Source organism: Chiloscyllium plagiosum, unplaced genomic scaffold (assembly GCF_037043375.1).
Source record: "Chiloscyllium plagiosum isolate Xiang-an unplaced genomic scaffold, Cpla_swu_hap1 HiC_scaffold_11, whole genome shotgun sequence".
In the NCBI taxonomy this organism is placed as follows: Eukaryota; Metazoa; Chordata; class Chondrichthyes; order Orectolobiformes; family Hemiscylliidae; genus Chiloscyllium; species Chiloscyllium plagiosum.
The window spans coordinates 84,631,573-84,649,533 of NW_028270149.1; the positions used below are offsets into that span (position 1 = coordinate 84,631,573).

The 17,961-nt window shown below is 43.7% G+C and overlaps 1 protein-coding gene across 2 annotated transcripts in view; it reads left to right on the top strand.

Annotated features, from left to right (window-relative positions):
- Positions 1-17,961, top strand: part of LOC122557066 (serine/threonine-protein kinase 26) — a 124,391-nt gene extending 106,430 nt beyond the window's left edge. For both annotated transcript variants that reach the window (XM_043704337.2, XM_087992259.1), the window contains exons 6-11: positions 2,100-2,285; positions 3,004-3,152; positions 5,793-5,892; positions 7,229-7,291; positions 7,393-7,529; positions 13,850-17,961. In XM_043704337.2, the coding sequence (XP_043560272.1) occupies positions 2,100-2,285; positions 3,004-3,152; positions 5,793-5,892; positions 7,229-7,291; positions 7,393-7,529; positions 13,850-13,874 (660 nt within the window). In that variant the 3' untranslated portion in view covers positions 13,875-17,961. The remainder of the gene's footprint in view (positions 1-2,099; positions 2,286-3,003; positions 3,153-5,792; positions 5,893-7,228; positions 7,292-7,392; positions 7,530-13,849) is intronic.

Here is a 17,961-nt window from a genome sequence, read left to right on the forward strand (position 1 = left end):
TCATCATCTGCCATTTCTGCCACCTACAGTCAGATCCCACCACCAGAGATGTATTTCCCTCCCCACCCCTCCGCAACTCCTTCGTTCCCCCCACCAATCCACCCTCCACTCCCATCACCTTCCCTTGCCATCGCAAGAGGTGTAAAACCTGCGCCCATACCTCCCCCCCTCACCTCTATCCAAGGCCCCAAAGGATCCTTCCACGTCCCACAGAGATCTTCCTGCACATCCGAACACCTCATCTACTGCATCTATTGCTCTCGATGTGGTCTCCTCTACGTTGGGGAGACAGGGTGCCAATGTGCGGAACATTTCAGAGAACATCTCCGGGACACCCACACTAAATAACCCCACTGCCCTGTGGCCACTCACTTCAACTTCCCTTCCCACTCTGCCAAGGACATGCAAATCCTGCACTTCCTCCACTGCCAAATCCTAACCACCCAATGCTCAGAGAAAGAACACCTCATCTTCCACCTTGGGAACCTCCAACCACACGGCATCAACGTCGCTTCACCAGTTTCCTCATCTCCCCTCACCCCAGATCCAACCCTCCAACTCAGCACCGCCCTCTTGAACTGTCCAACCTGGCCATCTTTCTTCCCACCTATCCCCTCCTCTCCGACCTATCACCATAACCCCCCCCACCTTCATCTACAGAATTGTATTTGCAGATACATTCTATTTTGTTCAAAAAGTGCACAATTTGCAGCCAGTCAATCCATATAACATATTTATAAACTCCTACTTTGAAAATAGAACCAGTCTGACTAGATTGGAATGCAGAAGACTCTAACCTCACACCTTTAATGCATTGTCTGAGCTGAGAAATCACCTTTTTCTTTCTTAAAGATGAAAGATTTAACAGCAATCTGGTTTGCTCGATATATCATCACAGTTGCATGACACTATGATCTTTTGCTATAAATTCCGTGTCTTATGATCCACCCCCACTAGTTACCTGAAGTTACATGAAGGAGCAGCGCCCTGAAAGCTGGTGCTTCCAAATAAACCTGTTAGACTGTAACCTGGTGTTGTGTGATTTTTAGCTTTTCCCACCCTAGTCCAACACCAGCACCTCCACATCCTGACCCATAGTGCCACGGCCTTTACCATGGGTAGAATAAGAAGGTAGGGATCAAATCAGAATGAGGATTGAATCCCATGGAGTTGGTCCCATCCACAACAGCCTTTCAGCCAACTGAGCTGACCAGACCACGAAGGGGTCCAAGTTGCGTGGCAAGATAGTACACATGCACGCTGTAGTGGTGGCAGAGGCTTCAATTTCTTTCGATCATATAGCTGACCACGAATCTCTCCCGTTCTCCCCCCCGTGCCATTGTGTTTGTGTGTGTGTCGAAAAAATGTGCAAATTGATACTCTATCTGGTATAAAAACAAAGTTCTGTAGATATCTGAAATAAAAACAGAAAGTGCTGGAGAAACTCAGGTCTGACAACATCTGTGGAGGAAGAAACAGAGTTAACGTTTCAAGTGCAGTATGACTCTTCTTTGGAAGTTTCTCTGGCACTTTCTGCCTTATATTTGATTCTCAACCTGTTTGGCAGGGTTATGAAAGCACCCTATTGATTTCAAATTGTTTTTATTTGGTTGTAACGCCGTAGCAAGTTCCTGGGATTCCGGATGGCACATCCAATCCATTTTCTGTCTCTATCTTTTACATGTTTTCCTTTTCTCTCGTTCTTGTGCTCACTATTTCTCTCCATTACGCAATCTGCCTTTCATTCCTTTTCCCCTTTTTCTTTTCTCATTCTTTCCTCAGAGAGTAGTCTGGGCGGGGAACTCTCTGCCCGCAACAGTCGTAGACTTGTCAACTTTAAGGGCATTGAAATGATCATTGGATAAAACACATGGATGAAATTGGAATAATGAAGGATAGATAGGCTTCAGATTGGTTCCACAAATTGGCGCAACATCGAGGGCCGAAGGCCTATACCGCATTGTAATGTTCTATCTGTTCATGTTAGATGACTATGATGTCTGCATACCTCTGTTATTAAGCTGAACCACAGTATTGTAGTGACCCTGTGTTATGTTGTAATTGCATAGTATGTCAACATCTCTCTCTGCTTTTTGCAGGCAGACATTTGGTCATTGGGAATTACAGCCATTGAGCTGGCCAAAGGCGAGCCACCCAACTCAGACATGCATCCGATGAGAGTGCTATTTCTTATACCCAAAAACAACCCACCAACTCTCAGTGGAGAGTTCAGCAAATCCTTTAAGGAGTTTGTTGACGCCTGTTTGAATAAGGACCCTTCCTTTGTAAGTATTTAATGCCATGCTTCTCACCCAGGGTTTTCCTGATTATCCCAAAAGGATGCTGTGCAATTTTCAGGTCAAGATGAACATCATACTAGATTTTTCAATGTGCATTTTTCTTAAATTGAATGGAAAAAACAAGTCACTTAACCGTTGCACTCTGCACAATGGATGCACCATAGCAATTCTGTGGTGTTTGCATTGGGAGAAGAGGAGGGAGAGGGTGTTGGAATTCCACAGTACTTCACCATATATTCCAGGGATCCTTACCCAAAGAAAGGTTGGAAACTACTGATCTAAGAGCCTGAATTCACGATTGAGTGCTGCATTCCTTGAATGCCACATCTCTGGAGAAATCCTGCCATTCCCTGACAGATCCATACTCTTTGTGCTGTCAGTTATTTGTGGATTTTAGCTGTACCTGGCTTAAAACTATATAAACAAGGGATTTAAAACCTGATTGTCTCAGTGCAGTCAGAGCTCAGATCTTGTATTTTTGTATCAGTGCAAACAGTACAGGCATAATGGTGTCCAGAATTAATACTTGTGGTTACATTTTGCTTTGGTGCACAGACAGATTTTTTTTTCCCCTGAGGAGTTGCTTCACACAAAGCCATCAGACCCTTAGTATGGATCAGCAAAAGCATTGTGCCCTGTCAGTACGTGTTCCTGGGAAACAGAATATGCTTAACCATCAATCTGTCTTTCCATATTTGCTCAGCGTCCGACAGCCAAGGAACTGCTCAAGCACAAGTTCATCATTAAAAACTGCAAGAAGACCTCTTATTTAACAGAACTAATTGACGGGTACAAGAGGTGGAAGGCAGAAGGACACAGTGATGATGACTCCAGTTCGGACGAGTCAGATTCGTAAGTGCTTTGTGCCAATCAGATATCCTGAATGAATCTAGTTCCATTTGCCAGAATTTGGTCATATCCCTCAAAACCCTCCCTACTCATGTACCCATCCCAGATGAGTGTTGTACCAGCCTCCACCCCCTACTGTGGCAGCTCAGTCTATACATGCACCACTCTGCATGACAAAGTTGCCCCTTAGGTCCCTTTTCAAATTTCCCTCCCTTTCACTTTAAACCAATGCCCTGTAGTTTTAGACTCTTACCCTTGGAAAAAGACCTTAGCTATTCACCCTATCCATGCCCCTCACTACTTTATAAACTTCTGTAAGCTCAGCCCTCAGTCTCCGACGCTCCAGGGAAAAGCAGCACCAGCCTGTTCAGCCTCTTCCTAAGTTCAAATTCTCCAATCCTGGCAACATCTTGTAAATCTTTTCTGAACACTTTCAAGTTTCACAACATCCTTCCTTAAGCAAGGAGACCAGAATTTCCAAAAGTGGCCTAATCAATATTCTGTACAGTCATGACATGTACTCCTATACTCAATGCAATGACCAATAAAGAAAAGCATGCTAAGTGCTGTCTTCACTATCCTGTCTACCTGCGACTTTGCACTCGAGGAACTATGAACCTGCACTCCAAGGTCTCTTTGTTCCCTAGGACCTCACCATTAAGTGTATAAGTATCATGGGAAGTGTGGTGGTTATGTCACTGAATTAGAAGCCCAGACTGATCAGTCAGTGAACGAGAGTCGAAATCCCACCTGTACATTCAGAGAATTTGTAATTTATCCTGGAAGCAGTAGGTCACTCCTAGTAAAAGTGACTGTTTTGCAAACTTCTTTTTGGGAAGGAAGTCTGCTATCCTCAACTGGTCTCAGCCTGTAGGCCACTCCAGTGTCTCAATATTGTGACAAACCTGCCCTTTGACCTGACTGAAAGAACTGCTTGTTATCGCAAACTGCTGCAAAATAAATGCCTCGTGATGACCTCTTCAGGGCCAATTAGGAATGACTTGTCATGAAAAGCCTTCTCTGAAAAGGCTTTCCCTTTAAGTTGCCTTGGATGTGTAAGAATCCTCATTGTAGAGTCTAGCACCACTCCCCAATCTCCCACCGCCACCTAACTGAATTGACAAAGAATGAGCAAGCATCCATTCAGGTTTAATCTGAGTTAGACCCCAGCGCTGTAATCGTTGTCTGATGAGGTATACTGTCTTGATGGTAGTGGAGGATAGGGCTCCCCATGACCTTCTGCAGGATGGATTAGCTGCTGATTCTGGTGTACTCATCTCCCCAGGGACTAGAAGGGGAGCCAGTGAATGTCAGGTTACTGGAGACTGAGTACACATAATGAGTCTGTGTCCTCTGGAATCAGGAGTCGGATGTATCTGAAACCCAAATATATTGTACAGAAGATCCACCCCAGCACATTTCAATGATGCAGTAGGGAATTATTGGGAGAACTGACCTTTAAGTTTGTGTGGAGGTGATGGAGTAGGTATGGAGGGATGGGTCCGGGAAAGGAAGGGTGCACAGATTTGGAAAAGGGTGGGTGGTATGGATTTCGGAAACGGTAAGCTGATTTGGAAAAGGAAGTACAGTGTTGGTGAACAGGATACCTTTGACAAGGAAATTCATGATGCAATCACAGCAATGAACCTGATATTACCTTTAGTCTTTGAACTCCAGATGCCTACAGACACACATTCAGGATACACACACACACGGGCACACGCAGGCATACGTGCATGCACGCACACACACACATAGGCAGGGACACACACACAAAGACGGACAGGCACACAGACAGACAAGCAAAGACAGGGACAGACACGTGCACAAAAGACTCAGGCTGATACACAGTTGCACACTTCAATTGCTGCATCTTTCTGTTGTAGCATGTGCTGCAGACACTGTTCACGCCATGTGGGTTGAACGAACAGCCTTCTGAGCTAAGCTACTTCTTAGCGACATTGGAGGTAGCATTTGGACAGGTCGCTGGGCAGAGGTTCCTGCTCTCCTGGGCATGTTGCCATGGAATGCTTTATGTGCATTCAGGTGATAGACACGCCCTGAGTTTAAAGTCTCATCTTAAGATGGCTCCTTGCCAATGCAGCACTCCCCCAATGTTAAACTGTGTACCTTGGCCTGGATTTTGCACTCAAGTCGCTGGAGTGAACCTTGTGAGTCAGAGGTCAGCATTACCACTGAAGCACAACTGACACCAAACTCTGAAATGTTTGAAAGTATGTGTTGGAGAGTGATATGGGGAAGCACTTTCTTCTTTCAGGAAGTTGTCAACCTCCTCGTGCATATTGATATAAATGTTGGTACCCTCTCAGGCATGCAGTTATCCAGAGTGCAAACTGGAATGTTCCTGTCTCTGGGTAGACTAGTGGTTGACTGAATTATTTCATGTTCTACTCCATGAAGTACAGGAGAGGGAGTGAGCGATTCTCCATGGCAACAGTGGCATGTTAGTGCAGTTTGAGCCCCACTGCCAGATAACAGGACCAATACCTACAAGGATTCGTGCCCAAGATCTCCCAGTAATTGAGGAGTTTTGCTATAAACGAGAAGTTAACACTCACCCTTCTGAGGAGATTAGGTCTATCTGTCACACTGTCCATAATCACATCCTCTTTCTTCCTTTAGTGGCAGCAATGACAAGGACAACAAAAACTCCAAACCTATCGAGTGGTCCTTCACCACAGTTCGAAAGAAACCGGACCCAAAGAAACTGCAGAATGGAACAGTAAGTAACCAAAACTTTTCCACAGTGCCCACTCCTTCCTCCTTGTGCTTCCTGTAAAACCGAGTGGTTCAGTTTACAGAAGTGGAATAGGCTGGCTCACTGGGTTTGGAAGAGCAACAAGATTCTGCCATGTGCTCAGCCATGTGGCCATCAGTTTTTTATTCCTTTTCTTTGTATTAGTTCATGGGATGAGAGCATCACTGGCTGGGCCAGCATTTATTGCCCAAGTTAAGAGTCAACCATATCATTGTGGGTCTGGAATCACTTGTTGGCCAGACCAGGTAAGGATGGCAGTTTCCTTCCCTAAAAGGCATTAGTGGACCAGATGGGTTTATCAACAGTTGACAATGGTTATCATTAAATTCTTAGTTCCAAGTTTTTAAAAATTCAATTTCAACTCTTACTCCACCGTGGATTAAAACCCGGGTGTTCAGAAAATTACCTGGCCCTCTTGATCTAACAGTCTGGCAATAATGCCATTAGGTCCTCGACTTCTCATGGTAAGCAACTGGTGAATGTGGTCTATTTAATACAGAGAAGACAGCAACCAATGTTTGTGCAGCAAGCTCCCACTAACAACTGTGGTAATGATCAGCTAGCCTGAGTTAGCGATGTTGCTTGAGAGATAAATACTGGTTGAGAGACTTGGGAAAGGTCCTCTGCTGCTCTGTAGATTGTAGGTTGGACCTCTATCAAAAGCCTCATCACATCTAAAAGATGGCGTTGTCACCCGGGGTTTTGTGCTCTGGATTTCGAAGTGGAACACAAACACCGTATTTTGTGCTTGGTAGTATGTGTAGTGTGAATGGGATTATGGAAACAGTGACTGGTTTCACTCTGAGTTCTTGGTTCAAGGCTTACATAACACAAGAACACAAGAAATAGGAGCCAGAGTGGACTATCTGGCCCATCGAGCATGCTCTGCCATTTAATAGGTTCATGGCTGACGTTTTCGTGAACTCAACTCCACTTACCCACCCGCTCTCCAAAATACCTTTGCTGTTCAGCAAACTATCTATCTTTGCCTTAAAAACATTCAATGAGGAAGTCTCAACTGCTTCACTGGGGAGGGAATTCCACAGATTCACAACCCTTTAACTCAGTCCTAAATCTGCATGCCCTTATTTTGAGGCTGTGCCCCCTAGATACAGTTTCACCAGCCAGTGGAAACAACCTCACTGAGTCTATCTTATCTATTCCCTTCATAATTGCACATCTTTCTATAAGATTGTCCCTCATTCTTCTAAATTCCATGATGGTCACATTAATGTGCTCATACCAGATGTTTCTTGCTGATTGAAGCAATTATTAACATCGGTGCTCGTCCATTCTCTAGGACCAAGATGTCAAGACGTTATCGGCATGTTTATCGACTGTGATTGCTCCTCTCTTTGCTGAGGTGAGTCAAATGTGGGAGCTCCTTTTAACGGCATCTGATTTGTTATGATGAGAGAAAGTACTCCAGTTTGAACTAAGGTCCACTCATCTTTCTCCACCCAGCTTAAGGAACAGGAAAGAGGCAATGCAGAGAAGACTGGAGCAATAAGTGAACTTGAGAAAAGCATTAACATGGTGGAAGCAAGCTGCCCAGGCATCACAGAGAAGATGATAAAGAAGCTAATAGACAGGTTTCAAAGGTCAGTACTGTCAGGAAATGGTTAAAATACTAACCCTGCACTGGCTAATGATATGTTATTATTATTGTGTTGTATAGATAACTTATTGAGTTATTCTGTGAGCTGCAGTACCATGTATTTATCTGCTTTATCTAATAATATTAACGTGAATAACGCCATGTGGTAGGCAGGTGGACAGGGTGGTGAAGAAAGCGTTTGGTACACTTGCCTTTATTGGTCAGTGCATTGAGTATTGGAATTGGGAGATCATGTTGCGGCTGTACAGGGCATTGGTTAAGCCATTTTTGGAATACTGCATGCTGTCTGGTCTCTCTGCTATAGAAATGATGTTGTGAAACTTGCAAGGGTTCAGAAAAGATTTACAAGGATGTTGCCAAGGTTGGAGGGTTTGAGCTTTAAGGAGAAACTGAATAGACTGGAGCATTTTTCCCCTGGAGTGTCATAAGCTCTGGAGTGACCGTACAGAGCTTTACAAAGTCATGAGGGCTAATGGATAAAGTGAATAGCCAAGGTTGTTTCCCCAGGGTTAGGGAGTCCAAAACCAGAGGGCATAGGTTTAAGCTGAGAGATGAAAAGATTTAAAAGGGACCTAACGCAGCAATTTTTTTCACACAGAGGGTGTTGCATGTATAGAATGAGCTGCCAAAGGAAGTGGAGGCTGGTACAATTACAACATCTAAAAGGCATCTGGATGGGTTTATGAATAGGAAGGGTGTAGAGGGATATGAAACTAGATTAATTTTGGATATCTGGTCGGCATGGACAAGTTGGACTGAAGAGTCTGTACCCGGGCTTGTACATCTGTGAATCATTATCTTAGTGAGGCAATAATATCTTGGAATAGTTCCCATCTTCAGAAATTGTCTGTGACTCAACCTCAGTTAGCACCTCCCATCCCAAAACTGGGTTGCTTCTTTCCCAGCTCCTTATACATGTTCACAACTTCCACTGGTAGTTGTACCTTTGACTTCCCATGGTGCTCTGTACTGAATTCCCTCTCCAACCCTATTGGGTCAAGCACTGGTTCACCAAGACTAAGTCTCATTCCTTTGTTCTGTGTTTAGTTTTGACTGATGACACTGTACTAAAACACTTTTACATCTCTTTACCTTGCTGAAAATGCCGTGTCAATGCAAATCATGCTGTCGTCATTGTGCAAAGAGTAAAAAAAGCAAGAAAACGTCTCTTGTATCTCACGCTGATAGGCTTCTGTTTGTTCACTTTGCCTGATTCAGTCAGATATTGTAAACACAATGCATGCAAAATATCCACTCCATTTAAACAGTCAAACCACAATGTGCAGCTGGGGAATCCCCCTGTTGAATAAATAATGTTTCAGAGGGAGGAAGTAGAAGTAATGACTTCCTGCTGTTCGGTTTTCTGCTCCGGTGTTAGGGATACTCATGTCACTGCCAATTTATAAGCAACCTTTTGTCAGCAGGATTCAGATTCTGGTTTCTGGTTTTTTGGATGCTCCCATATACAGTAGTTCAGTCTTGCGGCCTGAACACAGAAGGATAAGGGTGGTAAGCATTGTTGCCAGTGTAATAGCAGCATGGTGAAATAACACCTCCGCCCTTACAAATGATCAGATTTTCCATGCTGATATGAGCAATGCCATAGAGGATCTGTTCGCAGAAACAAAAAGTTATTTTTGACTTCTGGAAATTAACAAGAATCAGTTTCATCAGTAAGCAAGGTTTCCCATTGGTTTGTTGAGTTCATATTCAAATTGAATATTTCCTGTTACTTGAACCACTACTGAAGCCTGGTTCACCAGTTAGTGCAACTCACCATCAGTTACTTAAAATACCCATGGTCTGCTTCCTGTTCTGACATTTTCACACTCAATCCTCACTCCGGACATTTGAATGCAACTTCCAAGAGGAGTGCTGCACTGTCAGAGGTGCTAACTCCCTGATGAGATGTTAATCTGAGGCCTTGCCCACTCTCTTGGGTAAGCGCAAAAGGTCCCCATGGCACTATTTAAAGCAGGACATTCACGTTCTCCTTGTGCCTTTCTCAATCACCTAACTTCACAAAAGATTGTGGTCTGTTCAGTATCTCAGTTCTGCTTGCTGTGAGCCAAATAGCTGCCTCACTTCCTATCTGACCGCAGCACCTACACTTTAAAAATATTGTGATGGCTGTCATCTGCTTTAAGCTGCCCTGAGGTCATGAAAAGTGCAATATTGATAAACTTCTATTTTCGCTGTTGCAGTTATTTATAGTGCCTGGTTGATTGACAGTGCTGATCAGCATCTGGAAGGGTGCATGAACAAGAAGGGTTTAGAGGGATGTGGGCCAAACACTGGCAAATGGGATAGATTAATGTAGGATATCTGGTCGGCATGGACAACTTGGACCAAAGGGTCTTTTTCTGTACTGTATATCTCTATGATACTATGATTGCATTGTTGAAAGGCAAGTCTTCATTTACAGTGCTCCTCCTGAATCTCAGAAGCCCCAGGATCTCAGAGGTCCCTCAGAACCTCTCACTTGGCCACTCCAAATGCTGGAGAGGCCCATTGGGTTAGAATGGCGAGTGTTCTGGTGTTGTTGAATCCTGTCAGGAAGGCTGGCTGACTTGTTTCTTGTTCTCACACCTGATCACATCACAAAAACAGAGGGGGGGAGTCATGGAAACCTTGTGTCACAAGGATATTATCATCACTTTTAAGACACGGTAGTGAATGTACCGTTTCACAAAGGATTTACAATGTTATGAGGGCAGTTTATTCCCAGACAATTAGGTAAAAACAAGGATTGCAGAAACACGTGAGACACGGCCTCAAGTGGAATATGCAGTTTGTAACTCCGCAAGAGACGTGTGCTTTTTGTACTCAGTGATGGCAATCCCACCGAATCAAGTGGCAGGACTGAACTGAGACCGTCGCCCAATCTGCCCAGCCAATGGGGAGGCAGTGATGCTGTGGTATTGTCATGGAACTAGTAATCCAGAGGCACTAATGATCTGAGACATGGGTTTGAATCCCACCGTAGCAGACAGCAAAATTTGAATCAATGAAAATCCAGAATTAAAATTGGCCTAATAGTAAATATGTAACCACTGTTGGTTGTTGCAAAGGCACATCTGATTCACTAATATCCTTTAGGAAGGGGGAATCTGTCATTGTTGCCTGGTCTGGCCTACATGTGACCCACAACAATGTGGTTCCTCTTAACTACCCTCTGAAATGGCATTAGCAAACCATTCGGGTCAAAGGGTAGTTAGGGATGTGTGATAAATACTGGGCCAGCCAGCGGGGCCCATGTTCCATGAAAGAATAAATATCATGAACATTCCCTTATTGGAGGGGTTGGGTGAGCTCATAAAACCTTATGGGCCTTCAACCCTCACTCCATCTAAACCATTATCTGTCAGCCTGGTAACCCCTTCCAGCACTTCTGTTTAGCTTTCAAGGAGAAAGTCTGCAGTTCTTGAATGGTTCATTGTGCTTTGGAAAAGAGTAACCAAGCAGTAAGGTGCATCCACAGAATGAAGGGATTGATTGGAAAAATGAATCACCCACATTAACTGGGTTTTGTGACAAAGTGGGATTTCCACAATCTCTCAACTCCAGCTCCCTCAGAGTGATGTCAGAGTGATGTAGTGCTTAAATCTTATTTACTAGAAATTTTAGACTGTGTGCGCGGTCCGGTAGAAACAGTTTTGCTCCATCAGTGCCAACAAGAGCAAGGACTCTAGGCTCCACATCACCTGCCCAATTATTAAGCCCTATGTGCACTTCAGGGCAGCACGATGGCTCAGTGGTTAGCACTGCTGCCTCATAACGCCAGCGACCCGGGTTCGATTCCAGCCTGAGGCGACCGTCTGTATGGAGTTTGTACATTCTCCCCGTGTCTGTGTGGGTTTCCTCCGGGTGCTCTGGTATTCTCCCACAGTCTAAAGATGCACAGGTTAGGTGAACTGGCAATGCTGAATTGTCCGTAGTGTTAGGTACATTAGTCAGAGGGAAATGGGTCTGGGTGGGTTACTCTTCAGAGGGCCGGTGTGGACTGGTTGGGCCAAAGGGCCTGTTTCCACATTGTAGAGAATCCAATCTAATCTTAAGTCATGACCGCAATTAAATGGAAACCATCACAACTTTAAGTGTGTGTCTGAAAGATTATTTACTTTTAAATCCATTCTTGGACTGTGTGTGTGTGTGTGTGTAAAAATGTGGGAAAGCGATAGAATTGGCCCTCTCTACTCAAAACAAAGGAAACAAGATACAAATTAGGCTCGACTGTGAAGGTGAGAGAATGTAAGAAAAATGGAGAGCAGCTATACTGAGGTCAGTTTCTGAAATTGATACCTCGAGTCTGTAGAAAGTGTCTGGGAAATGAGGTATAGTTCCTCAAGATTGCATTCTGCTTATTTGGAACGTGGTAGCAGACGTTTATGACAGAAATGAGCGCAAGGTGGTTTGATGAAATGGCACTGAGTTTAAGACTGGAGACAAATATTGAACAAGCTTGGTGAAGACAGCAGATTTTTTTTTCCTGTACAGATTAGATTAGATTAGATTACTTACAGTGTGGAAACAGGCCCTTCGGCCCAACAAGTCCACACCGACCTGCCGAAGCACACCCACCCAGACCCATTCCCCTACATTTACCCCTGCACCTAACACTACAGGCAATTTAGCGTGGCCAATTCACCTAACCTGCACATTTTTGGACTGTGGGAGGAAACCGGAGCACCCGGAGGAAACCCACGCAGACACGGGGAGAATGTGCAAACTCCACACAGTCAGTCGCCTGAGGCGAGAATTGAACCCAGGTCTCTGGCGCTGTGAGGCAGCAGTGCTAACCACTGTGCCACCGTGCCGCCCCAAATATTAGTGAACGAGCATTCAGAACAGGCCAGCATCAGCAGCATATTCTGGTCACTTTTACTGCTACTAGATTTAGACTAGATTCAATTCCCTACAGTATGGAAACAGGCCTTTCAGCCCAACAAGTCCACACCAACCTTCCGAAGAGTAACCCATCCAAACCCATTCCCCTACCCTGTATTTACCCCTGACTAATGCACCTAACACTATGGGCAATTTAGCACGGCCAATTCACCTCACCTACACATCTTTGGACTGAGGGAGGAAACCAGAGCACCTGGAAGAAACCACATAGACACGGGGAGAATGTGCAAACTCCACACAGCCAGTCGCCTGAGGCTGGAATCGAACCCGGATTCCTGGCGCTGTGAGGGAGCCGTGTTAACCACTGAGCCACAGTGCCCACTTGAAGATTGTTTTAAAAATTAGAAGTTCTCTTACTCAATGTGAACCTTAATACCTCGGTTTACTAGTGCACTGAATTTATCCTGACGTTGTGCCCAGAGTAAAATGGAACATTAAACAACAGTCATGAACAGCAAGACCATAGGAAGCAGGAACAGAAGTAGGCCATTTGGCTCATCAAACCTGCACTGCTATTCAGTAGGATCATGCCTGATCTGACACTCCTCATGTCCACTCTTTGCCTTTTCCCTACAACCTTTGATCACTTACTGATTGAAAGTCTATCTATCTCAGTCTTAAGTATACACAAGGGCTCTGTTCCTACAGCTCTCAGTCGCAAGCAGTTCCAAAGACTAGCATTTGCACATAGGATTTGCGCATTGCTGGCTGGGTCAGCAGTTATTGTCCATCCCTCATTGAACTTTGATGAAGGTCAAGGACAGTAGAACTAATGCAGACCTCAGGGTGTAGCGCCACCTGCAACACAGTTGGAGAGGGAACTCTGGGAAATTGACTCAGCAACAGAGAAGGGACGGGATTATGATTCATATCAGGGTGGTGTGTGGCTTTAAACAGTTAAATAGTCTGAAGAAGCTTTGCAGGAACATTAACCGGGTGTAATCTCATGGAGATTTTAGCACAAGCATCATCGAGGAGGTGGGTTTAAGGTAAGCAATGAGTTAAAGGAGAGGAGAGGAGGAAAGAAGCAAGGAACATTAGCACGGAAACGCTAAAACGTAAAGCTCAGGAATCTGATGGCATGGGCACTAATGCAAAGAAACTAAAATCAGGGATGTGGAAGACTCCAGAATTGGGGAAGTAACAAGATCTCCCAGAATTCATAAATATAGTGAGTTGTGGAGGAATTCTGGAATGAAGCTGAAAATGTTACAGTTGCTGAACTGGGAAGTGATGGAGGCTGTTGAGTTTGGGGTAGGGCGTAAGGGGAATGGGTTCTGATGAAAACCAGGAAACAGCAAAGTGTTGGGCACTCTTAGGTTTTATAGGGAGACTGTTGTTCTGCATGAATTGCCACCTTTCTTTTCTAATTTTATTGTCTTCTATTTGTGTTAGGTTTTCAGCCACTGATGCATCTTAAAGACATTACCACCGACTCGGATTCCTTTGAATCAGACTCAACTGCCCATACTGAGCGACATCTCCAGAAACAGAACTGAGGCGTTTTCTCACCTCCCTGCAACTTTGTTCTCTCTCAAAACATTCTGAACTCCTCAATATTTTTAATAAGGGGCTGCATCAAAAAAGAACTGGCTGAAGGAAAAGGAAACAAACTCCCAGTTGACTACAGGAATGCCTGAAATAATTGATTTTATTTTTAAACAGAGAGGAGCTTAAATAGAAATGTCAAATCCTAGCACTGACCTAAGTGCCATTCCTGATGGTGATGTCTGTTTAGGAAAATGCAAAGCATTTATTTGACAGAAATTCCAATGAAACCCAACTGTGATTAGTCATAATGCAGCTACATGCCTCTCAGAATTGAGGGGTTTGATTGTAGATTGGAGAAAGGTGCCCATTACCTTGAAAAACGGGTACAGATATTTGATTCCCCCTCTTCCCCCCCCCCCCAAACACACACAAAATGTCTTGTTTCTCTGTGCCCGGGCCCGGTGGAAGGTACAAATCATGGAAAAGAGATGTAGTGATTAAGAAAACCCACTCTATCATCTCATCTCATGGCAAGACCAGCCTTTGTGTGATTTGAGTGCTTGCTCCTATTCCTGTCACTTTGACTACTAGTAAAATCAGTGGCTATCTTAAACCAAGGACGTCTGTTCCCCAGATCCTGAAAATCTGGCAAGAGTCAAGCAACTCACTTTATTAAGTCCGTATTTTCTGAATATCTGCTTGATCCTATTTGATTTGGGATGCACCAATTGCTGCTGTTTCTTTATTGGAGATAAACCCCACTGGTTTTATTTGTAGATTAATAGGAATTCACATAGTGATGTTTCCCAACTGTCCTGAAGGCTCCCAGGGAATCAGTCTAAATGGCCCTGAAAGACAACAGCTGGAGCTGCCTGAGCTTTGGAATGTATTCCCAATACATTGACCCATTATGTTGGCTGCTCCTCATAACACCTTATAGTTCATTACTTGGTATCAGTTTAGATATCCTGTTGAAGACTAAAGTAAATTTTAAATAGAAATGAAACATTGCTACAAAAAAAAATCATTGCCAAAGCTTTGTTTCTCGTCTAACACCTTTTCAGGACAGATACAAGAATATTAAAATTCAAAGGGAACAGCAATTTAGACGGTATGAGTAACGGGTGCTAATTTGTTGCCAAGTTGATTCTGATTGGCTGAAGCGTTAATGGAGAATGTACTGAGGAGCTATTGCACCCCTCCTCCCATGAGCCCTCCTGCTTCCCCCCCCCCCCACTTTCCCACACCCTCCCTGCTCTTCTTTCTCCCTGCTCTCCATCCTCCCTCTTTTCCTTCCCCACTGCCTCTACTTCTGCCCCCGCCCCCCACTCCTCTCCCACCCTCCTCATCCCACAATGTCTTTAATTTTAAAAATGCACAAGTTGGTGTAAAAGGCAGGTCTCTGCTTAGGACTATATCTGCCTTCTATTATGTATAGTTGCCATACATTGCGATCCAGACGATCTTAAGTTGCTTGTTCATGTCTTTTGCACATTCTTGTGTTGTCTGGAAGCAGAACATTCTAGACTTCTTAGCCCTTTATTGAATTAACAACGTTGTGGGAGGTACGGTGAAAGTTGCCTGGCATATTATCCATGGAAGCGCGTTGACCAATCATCTTGCTGACCAATTAGGAACTTTTCCACACAGTAAAATTATTGCTCTCTTTGAAACATGGCACTCTTGCATTTGTTCTGATGAGTGCAAGACCAGAAGCTCTGACATTGTGTTTTGCATTTCAGCAGCCCTCGAGTTGTGTATGGCCCTAGTGAATATTTTTGGATATTGTTCAGTCAGAGCAGACATTGCTGCTTCTGATGCCCACATTGTATGTGTCTGCACAGCTTTGGAGAAGCCAGTTTTTACTTACACGATTCTGGAATCTCTTTGGAACCATCTTACATTCTGTCTTAAGGAAAAAAAACAATAGCTGCTATTTAAAGCAAGAATGTTATCACCTCCTCACTGAAACAAGGTGAAAACAAGTCACCCTTTCACTCGCTCCTCTCATACTATCAGCCATATTTCCTCAGACCTTTAAGCCTCGTGTTCCTACAAAATTAACCACATGATAAACACCTATTTGAAGAATGGGAGTTTGCATTGCTCCACAGCAGCAGCTATCCCTATATCCTTCCAAACAGCCAGATTTGATGCTCAGGTAATGAAAACTACTTTCATGAAGCCTCCAGTTGACTCATTCTGTAACTCGATTTGGCAATGCCTGCTTTGAAAGGGAGTGACCTGCACTGTGTCCCCTTAATGATGCAAGAAAGCTGTTGAAAGTGGTCGTACGACAAGGCACAGTGCAGATAAAAAGCTACTCGCAGACTGTACACCCCAGCGTATGAGAAGCAGGAGAGGCCAGTGGAGAACCAGAATTAACAGACTCATCCCATCATTCATTTGGGGGTGAGGGGATTGGGTGTTTTGGGACGGTGGGGGGGGGGGGTGCAGGAGGAGCAATGGAAGCAGGTGGCTGTTGGAGAAGAGGGGAGATAGGAGGCAATTGCTGAGCAATCCATGACAAGTCAGGAAGCTATGTCCAGAGTATGAGTTTGAATGAGATTCTACCCTTTTTCTTCTGTGATCTTGTCAAGTACAGTAGCTGAGCTACTTGCTGTTGCGGTCTTCCTTCACTGCAGTCAGTTCTGCAAAAATATCTTTTAATGAGTCTTTATAAATTATGAAGATGCCCTTTTCTCCTCAGTTCCAATGTCTGTGTTAACTTCACTTGTTCTCGGTATATTTGTAGACCACCCCCGTTTCTATCTCATGTCAATTTGTAACGCCACAATTGTGTGCAGCTTCTTCTGTTAGTTCCTCAGAAAGGCACCAGAATGTAAGGTCAAATGCTAGTTGACCGATTACTTTTGACATCCGCTTCAAGAAGTGTTTGAGAAATGCTTCTCTCTCTAAAATGGGCAGTCAGCCAATCTCCCTTGTTAGTAGAAATGTGACGGAATATTCCAGTTCAGTATGGTTCGAGGAGGGCTGGAGTACCAGTGATTCCTCCAAAATATTGGGAAATTAAAGTTGCTCTTTATCCCCATCTCCCAAGAGCCACTCTTCATTGTCAGAATGCCCAGCAACTGGCAAGATGGATGTCCCCATTCAATGAAACAAAAAGAACTAAAGGACAGGATTGAAGTGTAAAGCTGGGCTAAATATGATGAGTTCTGTTCAGTTCTGAGTTCTCAGCATGTGCTGAAATAATTTGGGAAGGATCTGCACTCCCCAAAGTGGCAGATCTAACCAGTAGCCCCAGGAATGGACAGATCTCCATATCTAGCTTGAGAGAGAACTGCATGTGTATATATTTTGTTGCCAATCATCCCAGGGTGTTTACACTTCTGACCCTTTGGTTCTGTTTTGTGTGCAGGACACAATGTAAAGATATACCATTGCATCTTGCATTTTATTTTAAAAACCTGCTCTGTAAATTTTACCTTTGTGCGAAATTTCTTTTTTGGTATACAAATATATATATATATATAGATCACTTAGTTGTATTTTGCCAAATATTTCAACAAGTGATTGGTTTGTGCATCTAATTAGGCAACATATTGATGGCAGAATAGAATTTAGATGCCACTAGGGTTCTGACACACGTCATTTCACACTGTTGTTGGAGTCTGGTATATATCGCAGTATGCCAAGTATTACACAGTACCTGGTACCAGTTGCAATAATATTTACCTAGTCAAACCAAGCAACTGTTCATCCTGAAAATCAGGCCAATTTTTTTTTGTCTAGGTTAAAAAAAAGAGATTATCATTTTGAAGGTAATTTTGTAAAAGCCACAATTAATGTCTTGATTGAAAGCAATATTTTTGTAAGTGTGTGTATAAAGCAAAGGTAGCGGTGTAAATATAGAAATATGTAAGGAAGGGTGAGTGATCTATGTTTGCAAGATCTGTGACCATTAATAGTCTTGTAAATCTTGTTTTGTAGATAACATTTGTTATTCTTAGTCATGGGTTTTGAATGGTTTTATGAATAAATATTTAAATGAT